Source organism: Bombus affinis, chromosome 1 (genome assembly GCF_024516045.1).
Source record: "Bombus affinis isolate iyBomAffi1 chromosome 1, iyBomAffi1.2, whole genome shotgun sequence".
Classification (NCBI taxonomy): domain Eukaryota; kingdom Metazoa; phylum Arthropoda; class Insecta; order Hymenoptera; family Apidae; genus Bombus; species Bombus affinis.
Window position 1 is genome coordinate 15,041,945 of NC_066344.1, and position 15,623 is coordinate 15,057,567.

At 33.5% G+C, this 15,623-nt stretch overlaps 3 protein-coding genes across 11 annotated transcripts in view; 1 reads left to right on the forward strand and 2 right to left on the reverse strand.

The window, feature by feature from the left end:
- The window catches only part of LOC126922068 (disco-interacting protein 2), a 42,841-nt gene extending 39,158 nt beyond the window's left edge, over positions 1-3,683 (reverse strand). For 2 of the 4 annotated variants that reach the window (XM_050734358.1, XM_050734321.1), the window contains exon 1: positions 3,354-3,683. In XM_050734358.1, the coding sequence (XP_050590315.1) occupies positions 3,354-3,483 (130 nt within the window). In that variant the 5' untranslated portion in view covers positions 3,484-3,683. The remainder of the gene's footprint in view (positions 1-3,353) is intronic. The other 2 variants (XM_050734341.1, XM_050734331.1) reach the window with 1 other exon arrangement.
- LOC126922105 (ATP-dependent DNA helicase Q4) lies at positions 163-10,742 on the forward strand. 4 transcript variants are annotated; one of them, XM_050734397.1, is made up of 10 exons: positions 163-505; positions 1,750-1,945; positions 4,901-7,174; positions 7,244-7,355; positions 7,424-8,226; positions 8,310-8,597; positions 8,662-8,997; positions 9,073-9,232; positions 9,350-9,669; positions 9,777-10,742. In XM_050734397.1, exons 3-10 carry the CDS (start codon positions 4,922-4,924, stop codon positions 10,005-10,007), a joined length of 4,503 nt encoding a protein of 1,500 aa, XP_050590354.1. In that variant the 5' UTR covers positions 163-505; positions 1,750-1,945; positions 4,901-4,921; the 3' UTR covers positions 10,008-10,742. The 4 variants fall into 4 exon arrangements, with proteins under 4 accessions (XP_050590354.1, XP_050590339.1, XP_050590348.1 ...); XM_050734382.1 differs by lacking the exon at positions 1,750-1,945; XM_050734391.1 differs by lacking the exon at positions 163-505 and having other exon boundaries at positions 1,409-1,945.
- On the reverse strand, positions 10,210-15,475 carry LOC126922659 (uncharacterized). 3 transcript variants are annotated; one of them, XM_050735451.1, is made up of 4 exons: positions 14,194-14,405; positions 12,652-12,731; positions 11,323-11,673; positions 10,210-11,106 (listed from the first exon to the last, which is right to left on the reverse strand). In XM_050735451.1, exons 3-4 carry the CDS (start codon positions 11,488-11,490, stop codon positions 10,717-10,719), a joined length of 558 nt encoding a protein of 185 aa, XP_050591408.1. In that variant the 5' UTR covers positions 11,491-11,673; positions 12,652-12,731; positions 14,194-14,405; the 3' UTR covers positions 10,210-10,716. The 3 variants fall into 3 exon arrangements, with proteins under 3 accessions (XP_050591408.1, XP_050591418.1, XP_050591402.1); XM_050735461.1 differs by lacking the exons at positions 12,652-12,731; positions 14,194-14,405 and adding an exon at positions 15,457-15,475; XM_050735445.1 differs by lacking the exon at positions 12,652-12,731 and having other exon boundaries at positions 14,194-14,404.
- Positions 15,476-15,623: the final 148 nt, after the last annotated feature.

Genomic DNA, 15,623 nt, shown 5'->3' on the forward strand with positions numbered 1-15,623 from the left:
ATCCTATCGTGGAATAAATGAGCCAACAACGCCTCGTTACATCATATCCATTATATTAACGCTGTCGATTACAGGCTCGATTAATTTCCCCTGAATGAATCGAGCCGTGATCAACAAACGGGCCGATCGAGATAGATCGCGCTAAACGAACAGACGCGTAGAAGAAGGAAGAAGCAAGACGGAGGAACGTTAACGCTTTAGGAAAGTCAGAAAATCAGGCGCTTGCGATTTTATTGTCAAAGAAGTTTCCATTGCGATTACGTCAATCGAGCAATTATCGGGTGAAGTAACGCCGCTCTTGGTCAAAGCGAAACAACATTCTCTAATAACGTCTCTGCTATGCTACGTATGCTACGAGTATCTACACACTGTGTAGATACAAAAAAAAAAAAAAAAAAGGAAGACTACGAGTGGAACGTGTTTTACTGTGCTTCAAGTGGCCCCACCGTTAATTTGCATGGAATCCGACGCGTGGAAACGATCGGACATCGCGATATTATCTCTAGTACGTAGCGACAATTTTTTCTTTCACGTTAAACGCTTTCTTGCGCCGGTGTATACGTGGCCGTTAATCATAGCAGCAAGAAGTCACGCTTAACTCGAGTCTACCGACCGAGGCTGAATCGCTACCGTAAACGTTGAAATCCAACGACGCGCAGCGCATGATTCTGGAAACGGAATACCTTCTATTTAAACGATACTAATCTACCGAATACGCGAAATGAGAACACGCCTGCAAGCTCGGACGATAAACGGAACCGTGTGAATAAGCCACGAGCCGTAATTCGTTACACGCGATTGCCACCAACTTCACCGAATCCTCTCTTACAATTACATTGCTCGCCAATTTCTAATTTACGTTACGTCGCTATACATCGCGAAAAGATTTTTCCGAAATGATCGAAAAACCACGAACAACTGCGTTTCCAAATAAACTCGATCGACTCGTGGCCGACGATTGATTCAACCTTTATATCTTACTAATCTTAAATAGACTATGGATTATCGATGACTAAGGCAGATTAAACTTCCGAAATGACCAACGCTCGCATGTCCGCGTTTTGAATCGCATACCGAGCGAATGATACGGTCAGGACTAATAGTGTCGAGGATTTCTCTCAAGACGGTCGTATAGTCGTGTTCAATTGAAATACGCACGAACGGGTAATCTGCGCAATTACCTCACATGCAAATAAAGCTTCGCGAAGATGGACGGTGACCCGTCGAGTTGACGTCACGTTGCTACACGAGGACACCGTGTTATAAATGATATTATACGCCCCTAGTCGTACGTTCCGAATATCGTCGGAATAAGATAGACAGGATTCCACGACTGAGACCGTTTCCCATTGAAAAAATATCAACCGATAATTCTCTATAATTAATTTGCCTTTGTCGAATATAAATCATAATCCATGCCCGTATCTCGATGTCGTAAGGAAAAGTGCTCGATTGTCGTAGCTGCCAGCCAATTCCTCCACCGAATTTATCTCATACATTGGCTCTCGCAGTTGATCAATTCCTTAACACGGCGGCTTTGTTCGACTCGACACGACATCGGCCCGCGTTTCGTCAAACCCCAACACGGTACGTTGCAGCGAATTGCGCTAAAAAACTGACGCGAAATCATGCGCGTATTTGCATCCTGTACTTTTCCAACGTGAAATGGCTAAATTCACGGCGCGAGAAAGTGAACGTCCATGAGGCTAAGATCCCTTTAAATATGGGTGACCAACTCGTTTGGTAAAGGGGATGCAAAGAAGACCAGTCACAACGAACACCGCGAAATCTTTCTAACTGCGAACGCAAACAAACCGATGGCCGTAGTTGATCAAAGGGAAGCGCAAAACGGTCGAAACTTCACACCTGTAACGTCGAATCGCGCTGACACTGCCACGAGACACCCGTGCGAACCGTGATCAACTGCTTCCCGACGAATAGCCATGTAAGTAGGTATATACACACATATATATACACTCGTAACAACTTATAAAAGATATATTAAGGAGTCGTCAGTTCGTTTCGAAACATTCCGCTAGCCTGGCCTCGATCTCTAACTACCGTGTCATATTATTTATTCCTACGAAATTTCAGTCAATATCTGATTAGATTGAACGTTAACCTCTGTCGTACGAATAGAAAATCATGGATAGCGAGAGGAATCGATCGAGTACGATTTGTCACCCGTTGGATTCAGATAAACGTAGACTTTGTAGACCCGCTAATTTCTATACATCCGCGTGATGGATAACACGCTATCTTTGTCTGAAACAGTACGCTTTATTCCACGGTTTAGAACGAATAAAAAGGTCATGGAAAATGTCAAAATTCGGCTAAGAGTTTTGCGAAACGAATGTTTGATTTTATACGAATGACCGAATCGTAAAAAGAGAAGCAAGAGATGGCTCATTAAGCGGCGAACACAATGACAGATAAAATGTCAAGTATTCGGGGATGACACGAGAAACCGGTCGATAGCTTGTTATGAAAGACAGAACTTTAGATACAAATAAGCTTACGGGATTGCGTTTGCTTGCCAGATGAAATAGCAGAAAAAAGACCGGACGTGCATCCTCGCAGCTTTTCTTGTAATATCACCGTTCAACGTTGTACGAGGCAACCGCTTTTATCGAGGTTGGAGACGTTTAATCGAACAAGTCGATGGACCATCGAGACATTTTTAAGATATCTAGGAATCCGGATTTTGATACGTGCGCCATGCAAAATGTCAATGACGTGTTTCCTGAATTTCTTCGAAAAGGAGGATATTCTTTTCCGATGAATTCCTCCAGGATTATTCATTTACGTTCTAATATCTTCTTTTCGCGAAAAAGAATATTCGCGATGTGGAATCCTGTTCCGTTGAAATCGACACTGAACTAGGCACGCTTCGAACGGTGTACAAACAGATTTCAGGAGATTCGTTTCAGCGTTTAGGGGAACAGAAGTTTGGATTGTGAGCCAAAAAGTGAAAATAAATAAAAAAAAGGGGTAATGTCGGTCATCGATTGTCCAAAACGAAAACGAAAAGTAAAGGACGTTACATAGAATGAGGCGCGGTCGATAGAGATTCGAGTGTCCATCGCGATTGAAGTAGAAGACTCGCTTCGAGGAATTCCAATCGTCTTTCGATTATTAATGTTTGACAGGATTCGAGAAAAAGCGTAGCTCGAGCGGAAGATGATATTTCGAAAGGTAATGTATGTAGTTACGGGGGAGTAAAATGGCAACAGCAAGGCTATTATCGATTTTATCAACGGGGACTAGGGGATTCTTTCTCTCGTATGCACAGGGTGAGTCAGAGAAAGGGTTTGCGTAGCGGCGGCGCATCGAGAAAAGCTACGTCTACTCACCTTCGGATAACTCGAGATCCAGCTCAGCAAGTTTCTCCCGTACGTCCTCTGGGAGCTTGCCGATGTCGATGTTGAACTCGGCCATCACTAAGCCATCCGCGCCGAGATCACCAATTCTCCAGCCGTACATTCCACGACCACCGCTCGGCCATCTTGCCTTACACTGATATTACAAACTCCCGTCAGCTGGCGACACCGTTCGATTAGACACCTATCGGGAAAACAGTCGATCCGCAATTGGCGATTACCTGCGGTCTATGATAACGCGCTCATCCATTACTTATCACGAAAACACTTGACCGAGTATCGTTTGTCGCATATTTTTGTTAATTTTTTGCAATAAACGTTTATAATCGGATTGTAATATTACGAACATTTTATTCGTGATGAACATTTTATTCATTATATTTGCTTTCCTACATATCAATCTGATTAGATCGTAAAGTATTTCACTCTGTTTATGAAAATAGAGATATTTATTAATTTTCCGAAAGAATATTAATTATTTTTTCTTTCATCGTCAAATAAATGTTGACAGAATAAGTCAGAGATAAGTAGATTGACAGCGGGGCAGCAAGGGAAATACTCCCCTCTTTCACTCCCCGCCAAGCAATATTATGTATATATATATTATCTTATTTGTAGATGTGAAACTTTCGACCAATATGCGTGCTTATTTTTACGCGTGTATTGGTTTTACCAGAAATAACCAATCAGATCCATGTTCCTTCTTCGAGTAGTTCGTCTGATTTAAATACCTACCAGTACCATAGTCTTTTTGTCAGTCACGAATCACGAATTACCGTTATTCTCGACCAGTTGTTCGATTAAGTATCGTAACCATATTTACCTTTGTGAAATGAACGTTTTAATAAAAATGAATTAAAATGTAAACAAGTTACACCAATTACATTTGCCATGTGCTCATTTTGCGAACAATTATCTTGTTTTCGCGATATAATTTCATATTATAGAAATCGTTTAAGCTAACCTATAGTTTTATAAATAATTATAATTTTTTCAATGTTTATGAAAAAATGGAGATACTATCAGACCCAGTGTTTAAAACACAATATCAAAAATATAAAAATCGTGTCAAATTATGGGAAAGTCATTTTACCGCGAAACATGGACGTAAACCGAATAAGGTATTACACTTCATTTTTATAAATCGTGACATAAAATTAATTCAGTTACAATTATTTCCCCGTTACCAAGCTTTAATGATAATTCCTCTATTTTATTTTGTCATCGAAATAATCGCTTTTAGTCAAAGTTTTTCAGGAATAAGGATCCTACTTTCATACATAATATCTATTTTTTTATACGATTTTACAATTTTATATGGTTTTATACGAGTTATGTGATTTTTTTCACAATTAGATTTGAGCATTTGTCTTTATAATTTCTATTTGATGTTTCTCTGGGTACATTTATGAACATATATTATGTAGTTGCTATTGTAACAAATGTTACAAGTATTGTGAATTATAATAGAATAAAATTTTATATGATACTATGATATAAATATATTTTTATTATTATAGGATGATATCAAAGAGGCTGACATGAAAATCAAGGAATCTTATAAAATGTATTGGAAGTTAAAAACACGTGCTTTAGAAGAAACTCTTATAGATATTTCATTTTCTGATGAGGCAGAAGATAATGTTACTAAAACTATAACGTGTGCATCATCTGAAGAAATTAAAGATGATAATAAACCTCTAAGGAATAAAGAGAAACAAGTTTTAGAAATTATAATTGGACAAGACAAAAAAGATTCAGAAAACATAGATGAAAATAATGGAAGAAATACAGATTTAAAAAGTATACAAAATACAGGCAAAATAGATGATGAAGATAGAAATCCAGAAGAATGTCAAAGTCAGCATACAGTTAATAGTTTGGCAGCAGAGGAAAATAAATATAAAAATGTAAAAGGTGTATGGGGTGATCATTTAAGTAAAAGTAATGAGCAAATACCCAAAAAGAAAAAAACATTACCTATAGCCAGAGTATCTTCTTTTCAACTGTCGCAAAATAAATTTACAAGTTCAAACTTTATAAAAAGAAATCCTAGAAAATCCTTGTCTGCAACAAAAGTAAAAAATAAATCTGAAAATTATAATGACGTTAGTATAAATACATTGGGAAAAAACACAAACATAGAACTAAACAGTAAAGATAATTTTGATATTAATGAAGAAACAAAGTCTATATTTGGTAAGTCTATGAAAGTAACTTACGTGGAGTCTAAGCCTGCTACTCAATCAATTGGTACAATACAACAATTAGTCGAAGGACATACTGTTAGTAGAAATTTAAATCCTGGGTGGTTAGACAGGTGTGCCAAACAAAGTAACTTGGTTTACCCAGCAGTTGATTTACAAAGACTTTCTGGAACAAGCGATTCCGGAACTGAATCACTGGACACAAGTATTCATTTATCTAAAGAAACACTTGTGTCTGAATCACAAGAAACTTTCCAGATATCGGACGAAGAAGATTTTGTTTGTAACAGTGATTCAGAAGAAAAACATAGAAACAAACGCATTAGAAATTTCAAAAAAAGGTTCAGTGATCAAGAAAATCATCCTATCAAAAAAATGTGTCATGAAAATTGTACAAATGGCCTAATACCAAGTAAGACAACATTCTATGAAGAAAAATGTAACAACTTAAATATAACTAATATAGATTTAGTTAGAAATAATAGCATAAATGATAATGTAAATATTCAGATAAATTTGTCTAATAATATTGATAAATGTAAGGACAAAATAACAGATGTACTACAGACTGTAGATACAAATACACATAACGAAGAGAATGTAGAAAAATCATCTAAAGAAAAATCAGCAAGTTCTAAAATTCGAAAACAAGTTAAATGTATTTCATCTGATGATTCAGATCCTGATTTCAGTGAAAGTGATGAAAAGAAGAAAATAAGCAAGAAGAAAGTATCAAAAACAAAGAGAACAAGTACAACAAGAAAGAGTAAAGTTACCAAAGGATCAACATCAACAAATAAGATAAAACATGCACCTACAACAAGGAAGTCTTATAGAAAAAAGAAGGATATACAAGATGAAGAAGATGTCTTAGAAATCTCTAATGTAGATCTTGAAAGTACAGAAGATAAGAAAGCTGAAATATATGGAATAGAAACCTTAGAAGCTGTTCCGCGTTTTGCAATGTGCAAAAGTAACCAAGGAGATCTTATTGAACAATTTGCTAAATCTATTTCTTCAAAAGCTGATGATTTAAGTTTTTCTCTTGAACCTAAGGGGACAACTATGAAACTAAAGGGACAATTAACAAGTAGAGAAAAATTGGAAAAGAAAGTAGCAGATGGAAAATTAAATGAAAACTTTGTTAGGATAAATTTAAAGAAAAAAATATTTGTGCGTGGTAAAAAGAATTTTAATTTTTCAAAATATAGGAAGAATCAATGGAAAGAGAAAAAGAAAGAACTTGCATCTAGCGAGGGTAATTTAGTAGTAGCTGATTTTGTAGAAAAGAAAGGTGCATCCAGTTGTTTTAAATGCGGAAATATCGGCCATTCTTCAAGGTATTGTCCAAATACAAAAAGCGATGATTTAATTCCGTTAAATGAGATAGATGAAAGTTCGGAATTTCCAACATTAGAAGAAGCTCAGAAAATGGCCAGTCAAAATGCAATTACAGCACATGCTAATAGAATTGACCGTCTACCGGAGAAACCATCGTACTCTCTTGAAACAGAGTCTGAATTGACAGGAAATGAAATGAAGGATAAAACTGACGATAACGATTTATGGGAACCTATTGAAGACGAAGTATGTTTCTATGTTCTTAATCTTTGTATAACTTCATGATAATTATTTTATGTTGTATAAAATTTGTAGAATATTTTATGTGGGTATAAAATTCCCGAAGATTTGGTACAAAAGTTACTACCACCAGAAATTGGTACAGTACAGCCACTATATAAACTTAAAGAAGATCAGTCGTGCATAGGTAATTAATTTAAGATCTAATTCAATTCATTAATTAATTTTTATACTCATTACATATTATAATTACAGAAACACCATCTGAAGTTTTCAACACCTTGCGAAAATTTGGTCATGAAACATTTAGACCTGGACAAGAAAAAGCTGTAATGAGAATACTTTCTGGTCAATCGACATTGGTAACTTTATCTACTGGTTCTGGAAAGTCTTTATGTTACCAGTTACCTGCATATCTTTATTCTAAATACTCCAATTGTATCACTTTAGTGATATCACCATTGGTCTCCTTAATGGATGACCAAGTAACGGGTGTACCTTCGTTTTTATCCGCAGCTTGTCTGCATACTAATCAAACGCAAAAAGTAAGAGATAATGTTATGGAAATGGTGAAACAAGGAAAAGTGAATATTTTATTAATTTCTCCAGAAGCTGTAGTAGCTGGAGAAAAATCAACTGGATTTGGTGCTTTGTTAAGGCAGCTTCCACCAATTGCTTTTGCATGTATAGACGAAGCTCATTGTATTTCACAATGGTCTCATAATTTTCGTCCATCATATCTTATGGTTTGCCGAGTTCTTAAAGAAAAATTAGGTGTCAAAACAGTATTAGCTCTTACTGCTACTGCAACAAAAGCTACTGCAGAAAGCATAGTAAGCCATTTAGATATAGAAGAAGGAATGGCAGGTGTTATCTCTGATATTCCAATACCTAGAAATCTGCTGTTTACAATTTCTAAAGATGAAAATAGAGATCAGGCTTTAATCAAATTATTATTAAGTGAAAGGTTTAAAAACTGTAGCTCAATTATTATTTATTGTACTCGTCGAGATGAATGTGTAAGAATTGCGAGTTTTCTAAGAATTGCTTTCTCACAGGTATTTTGATTGTTATTTTAATGATTTAGTACCGTTAGCAGTATCGTTAGTAATGTATTATGATACACTCTGCTTTTTAATAGGATGGAAATAATTTCGAGAAACGAAATACCAAACTATCTTTTATCGCGGAAGCATACCATGCTGGTTTATCGGCTCATCGCCGAAAAATTGTTCAGAAAGCATTTATGGGTGGACAAGTCAAGATCATTGTTGCTACTGTAGCTTTTGGTATGGGTCTTAATAAGGCAGATATTCGCGCTGTTATACATTACAACATGCCTGGCACTTTCGAAGGATATATCCAAGAAGTCGGGAGGGCTGGTCGAGATGGACTTCCAGCCCATTGTCATTTATTTTTAAATCCAATGGTACTAAAATCAAATTTACTATGCAACTGATTTGTAATCATGTAAACATTTTTCCCCGTTATAGGAAGATAAGGATAAAGTAGAATTGCGACGGCATATTTATGCAAATGGAATAGACAGGCATACAATCAGACGATTGCTTCAAAAAGTTTTTCTTCCGTGTTCATGTGCAAAATTACGTGAAAACAAAGGAGATCGTAGGTGTCCTGGTCATGAAGTTGCTATTCCGATTGACGATACAGTTGCGGCTTTAGATATTTCAGAGGAAAAGATTTCAACGCTTTTGTGTTATCTCGAATTGCATCCTAAAAGATTTATTACTGTTCTTTCATCTGTATATATCAGGGCTAGAATTTCAAGTTATAACGGTCCTCAAGCGCTAAAGCAAGCTGCTCAGACGGTTAGTATATGTAACACACATTTCCACAGAAATCTACTATACTTATCTAATAAAAGATTTTCATGAATTTTTCAGTCGCCACCACTTGCAATGGCAATAGCATTAGATTTACAAAACGGTATTTCTCATGAAAAGGATAACGTTATTGAGTTTCCGGTTGTGGATGTTGCATCTGCTATTGGTTGGGATAGTGGTGTAGTAAAAGGTCACCTTAAAAATTTAGAATGGAAAGCAGGTTTGTTTTAATCAATAAATTGTAACCCATGTATAAAAATAACATTAAATGTTAATGCACTGTAATATTGTAATACTCTCTGTACTTCTTTAATTGATATTTTTATCTTTTCCTTAGTCAATGGAGTTCCGAAGCGATCAGCTATTTCAGTAAGATATGATAAACTTGGTTTAAGAGTAAAAGCCCCAGGAGACTTGACAGAAGTGGAACTAGATGAAGCACTAGATGCTTTAGTTAGCCGCGCTCAATCTCAAGAAACTTCATCTTTACAACAACTTGAGACAATTAGTGTTATGCTACACAAGTTTAGTGTACCATCTGTAGAAGAGTGTCTTATATTGAACGATGAAATGATTAACAAGTCTGATCAATTAAAAGACGTTATTCGCAATTACTTTGAGGGAAAAGTTCTATTAGATATCGATTTAACACAACAAGTATAAATCTTTTCATAATGTTTAACACCTATATTTTTAAATTAAGTTACATATCTTATAACAGATCTTATGAAAATTCAATATATACATAATTCGTATTTTTTCAGAATGTAATGGAAAATGAAGCGCAAGTAGCCTGCGATGTACGAAATTTGATTGTAAGTTACCGTGACAACAATTTCACTGGACGTGCAGTCGCACGAATCTTTCATGGGATACAAAGTCCAAATTACCCTGCTTATATATGGAATAAATGCCGTTTCTGGAGGGCTCATATTTCATTTGATTTCAATGCTTTATGTCAAATTGCGACAAGAGAAATTTTAGCTTTACGTTAGGATGATTATTTCCAATGATTCAAAGAAATTTTTAATGACTTTTTAAACGTTGCCGTACTATAACTTCTATTCTTATAACGTTAAAAGTTACAAACATCTTATATTATTATCTCTATAGTCCCTGAATGTATGAGGCCTGAGTTATGTATTTATAAGTTCTCCTGTCTGACATTGAGAATTTTATTTTAAAAAACATAAAAGATTAAAGATTATATAACACTTTATTGTTTCCATAACAAATGACAAAATCCATATAGATCATAGTATACAAAATATTTACTCGAACGTGCCTTAAAAGAGTAACTTATTTTTTTTTTATATTTATAGAATAAACTTTAAATACTTTTTAAAAGAAAAGGTAATGCGATAATTATTTCCTTCCATCATTGTTGTAATTTTAACGTGTAACAGTAATAATTATAAATTTGTATGGGTACATTATTAGTTTCAGTATATACTATACATATCTCCAATATAAAACTTTGTTCCTGCACCGTTGTTATATTTAAATTTTTGTATTTTTTGTTAGTAAATTCAATTAATTTACAACAATAAAATCTAAGTGAAAAATCGCAAATAAATTTGTCATCTCTTTAACATAAAAATATAATACGATATGTTCTTGTCAAGGCGGGCTGGAATGTTTTGTTTTTCGCTTTCTTTTTTTCATTTTAAGTTCTATATTCTTCAGTATTCTAAGCCAAAAATTTCACGTTACCACTCTTTTCATATAATTGCATTGTCGCAAAAACTTGTGCATTCGTATTTGCTGCATTTTTCCAACACGATTCATGCACGTTTCATTTTGGCATAGTGCGCAAAATTCAGATGATATTCCGTGAAACGGAGAACGGAAATAAACGTTGGCATCCTTTAACGTTTTATTTTTATGATGAGCCCAAATGTGCAACGACATCTCAAGGAACATTAATACAGGCAAGAACCAGCAGAAACATAGGACAGCAAGGAAGAACAAACAAACTGGGTTTACTTGACCAAACGTTGCTCCAGGAGGAACTGGCTCTAAATCCATTAGATTCTCATTTTTGTTTAAGGTGCGATCCTTAATCGACAACGTTTCCTTCACTTCTTTCGGAATCTAGAGAATTTTTATTAATTAATCTTAATTACATCCTCGGTATCATGCAAGAAGTTTCTAAAATATAATTAAAAATTTCAATTTCAGGTTTTCACAATCTCCTTCGATTATTTACATAATGCATCAAATTATGTAATTTACATTCATAGACTCATTACGATTTCATAATTCTAGCATTTCAGCATGTATTTTATGGTAATCATTTATAATCATTACCTGGAAGCGTATTCTTCGACTTTTAGTAGTTTCTATTCCAACTATGTTGATCTCCGGTTCTCCCGTCTCGGCATTATTTATCGAACTAACGAGTCGTCGAATCTCACAGTCGGAATCTGGAAGACTAATACTCTCACCAGTTTCTTCATCAACGTAGATTCGATCCATTTCCTCGTTAATGTTAGGATATCAAAGAATGCGCGTAAAAACGTATTCGTTGTAGTCCCGTATTTGGTGAGCAGAGTTTAATGTATTCGGATATATGCTCAGGTCTTCGAGGTCACTTCCCGGATACAAAGGTTTGCTCGATTTTTTTATTCTAATGATTAGATAACTTGGTGAAAGTGTTTTCTGAAACAGATTAAATGATCCAATAGCCTGATTAAATGTTTATTATTATTTTTATTAAATAATCCAATTTGATAATAATAATGTATAATATCAATAATTAATATGTCAATTTTATTTTTATTACTACTGTCCAATGACCTTGTTAAACGACGAACAAATAAATTAACAACTTTTTAATTTTTAACGAGAAAAAAGATCACGCGAATACCTATTGAAAGTATCAACTGAAACATACATAAAATCTATTGTTCCACTCTAGTATGCTATAAACTGAATGGATTCTATCCTATTAAACTATATTGATATGTATTCACACTTCGCTACGTTTAGAAACATACAATGGTCAAATCAAATATCATCAATCAATTGAGAAGGTATGAACAGTTTTTCAAAAGATATGTAATATTTCTCAATTATTAAAACAATTTTATTTTGTTATACTTCGAGATAATTGAAATTATGTATATATTACAAGGAATTCTATTCATAAATGTAGTACTAATTATAGATGGAACGTATGATAAATTGTAAGAACAATACCTAATTAATTGCCTTGAGCGCGCGAAGCATAAACTTTGATTCTTATCGTATCTACTGTATTTTCGAAGACATAACATCGCAATTTAATAACACTTGAACAATGAAAACTTTTTTAAAAACTATTTACTACCCTTAAGATATTACACTTATTATTAATCTCAATTTCTCATTGCATCTAAGGACTTAATTAATACGAATAAGTGCTGAATAAAATCATCATTGAGATAGTGAAGGTTAACGACAATAACACGTCACAAAGTGCACGCGAAGTTTGAAATATTACAAGTAACCTTACGGAACACTGAGTTAATCGACGTGCAACAGTTTAAAAGGTAGAATATTGCAGCGATGATAAGCCATGCTTGGAATTTTTGTATAAAATCGAACAGATTATATATTTATATCATGCTATTTTTGTATGTAATAGTAATTATGTACTTGTTCAGGAAGACCAGCTATTAGAGCTGCTGTCGTCGTCCACGTCTTGAAAACATGTACTCCAAGTAAAACCGCATTTTCTACAAGAATTTGCCACAACTGTACAAAAATACTCAAGCATACAGCACATATTGCGATATATTGTATATTACACATATCATTATTATATATTATATCATTATATATATCAAATCTCAAATTTGATCCGCAATTTGTAGGTTAATTATTTTGTCATTTTATTCGAATGAAGTTTTCCAATTAGACAAAAATATCGTTATCAATTGTCTGTTATTTAAAATATTACTTTACATACAATAAAATATCATTTGCACTTTAAATACTACAACGGTAACGAAAAATGTTATGATTAAAGCCAAAAAATAAAATGCCTAAAGCCGTTAAAAATCGAAGCAAACATCTTACATTTCAGTATCTCAAATTTTCGTCAAGGGCTAATCTTCAAATGTAATCTCATGCAATCGCGAATAAAGATTAGACATAGGCTTAAAGACAGGATTTTAATACATTGTATAAAGACTCTTTATAAGACTCGTATCAAATTTCTAGTTTCGTTTAATTTGCGGTAAAATTGTAAAATCTGTAATTAACTCGTAATTTGTTACGAAGTAAGGAATCATTTTATTGTCAAAGGGAAAAAAATCGTGCTTACGAACGAAAAAAACTGTTGGTAACATTGAAAGGTAACACGCAAACCTTTTAGTAACATTGGATTAAAAATACCGAGTGTTTCTTTAGAGAATATTCCAGATATAGAGTATATGGTAGCTGTACATACTAATAGCAGTTATAATTGCATAGAAATTGCCATGCTATATAGTTGGAATTTACGAACAAGTTTTAATTAAATCTTCAAAATTTACATTTAAGCATTGTATTGTTTAACAACAATATAAATTATAGAATGTTATCGTAATCCCACTTATTACTTATAACGATTTGTGAGTGATAATTGTTCCTCAATTAATATTTGTTGTTCATAATAATCTAAAAGTCGACAATATGATTTGTGGATGCTATGATACTGTTAACAACGTATTAACGAGCAAATATATTTTGAATATAAAAAAATGATCAACTGCAAATCGGACACCCAAAGAAATAAACAAAAGCAATAATATAAAAAATGTTTTAAATGTTTGATTAAATTACTAGAAGTGTAGTATTAATGGATTTGATTTATTAATGAATTCATCAAATATAAAGCGTAATAAATGTATATACAAAAACCAAATTATATGTATAGCTTTTTAGATAAATAATAAGGTATTAATCTATATGTACAATTCTATTCAAGTAAATAAAATAGTAAAAAATGTATTCTTGTAAATTACAATTACCAAGAAAAATACATTTTTATTCGCATAAAAAATTAAAAATCCAGAATGTTAAATAATATATCAACCTGAGAAACAGTAATTAAAAATAAAATGAAATTCAGTAACACATACATATATACAGGTGCTACAACGATCGTAAATATGTACATTCGTTGCTAACGTAATAGATACATAATTGACTTACGATTTTGTGAGGATCTACGTTCCGCGGAAGAAATTTTACACTTCGACATTACGTGAATTTGCACTATGTCGGAAAACAAGATTAAAATTTACTTAAAGAGGATTATACTAGCAATAAAATATAACATATTGTAACGATCACAGCACTAACGCACATACAATTCCTCACGCATCTCTGATTCAACTGAAGGTGTTCGCCATACACGATAACCTGTAACTATGTAAATCGAAGATGGCCGTGCTTACCAATCACAGAAGAATCGCTAGCATAATACACATATATTTCAATATTAGTTTTCCATAGTTCTTTTTCATAATAATGAAGTTATGAATTCACGTTTTATTCTGATAATTAACGATATGTTATTTAAAATTCATAGAAAGTTAACATAAATTTGCAGTGACGTAATAAAAAGATGGCAGATCTATACTTGAAGGTTTTAAAGTAAAAAATTTATTGCAGGGTATGCTATATACAGGGTGGGATAGAAATCGTAGTACGACCGGGTAAGAAGTGATTCTGCATAAATAAACAAGAAAATAATTTAATATTACGTTTCTCCATCCGTGGCTCTGTTTACGCGAAGATCGAGATTGAAAATTTGATAAGCATATTTAAATTTGCCTAATTCCGGACTGAACAAGAGTAGACGATCAGAAGTTTAAACTACATGTGAAAATCAAGAAGGTAAAGTAAAATTTTTTCACAGGATACTATATTTTCCTATATTAGGCCAATTCGTAATCAAATATGTTCAAATCTTATTTTCTTGAAAACGAGGCCTTAAGCAAGAAAATATTATTTTACATTTTTGATCGATTTTCGCACGTAGAATATTCTCCTGGTGGTTGTTTCCTCGTATCGAGTCGATTTAAATCAAGTTCAAATGTATTTGACAAATTTTTAAAGTACATTTTCTCAGAAACGAAGTATCGTCATACGAAGAAATTTTGTTTCGTATTTTCGACTTCTTTTTTATGTACTCTTTAAATTTGTTTCGATGAAATGTACGATTTTGTCACTACCTGTGAAAATAACGATACATTTTCGAAGTATTTAACGTATACGTTCGTCCGATATAAAAAATTTGTCAAATATTCATTTTACATTCGTGTAAGAACTATAAATGTAATGTAATGTCAATAATAAGAAGTTCGTAATGTTTATATAGATAAACCTTCGTCACCGTTAATGACAAGCATAGATATAGACCGTGTATCTTACACATATACGATTTTATGTCACGTGAGTTGGAATACTGACCTTGAAAAAATATAGAAATTTTGTTGTATCCTCTAGTATTTATAGCGATAAGTTGGTGCTGTATTTAACGTAACCGCCGACATACTTAACGTAATATAACGTGTTCGCCCAAGTCAATAAGATCAGTAGACGTGAAACGATTCTTTTCCATGACGTTACATTAACGA

Coding starts and splice junctions, on each gene's coding strand:
- LOC126922105 (XM_050734373.1), top strand. CDS start 4,391: ATGGAGATACTATCAGACCCAGTGTTTAAAACACAATATCAAAAATAT. Junction 4,502..4,900: donor ATGGACGTAAACCGAATAAG/GTATTACACTTC, acceptor TTATTATTATAG/GATGATATCAAAGAGGCTGA. Junction 8,227..8,309: donor TAAGAATTGCTTTCTCACAG/GTATTTTGATTG, acceptor GCTTTTTAATAG/GATGGAAATAATTTCGAGAA.
- LOC126922659 (XM_050735461.1), bottom strand. CDS start 11,490: ATGGATCGAATCTACGTTGATGAAGAAACTGGTGAGAGTATTAGTCTT. Junction 11,107..11,322: donor GTCGAAGAATACGCTTCCAG/GTAATGATTATA, acceptor AAAATTCTCTAG/ATTCCGAAAGAAGTGAAGGA.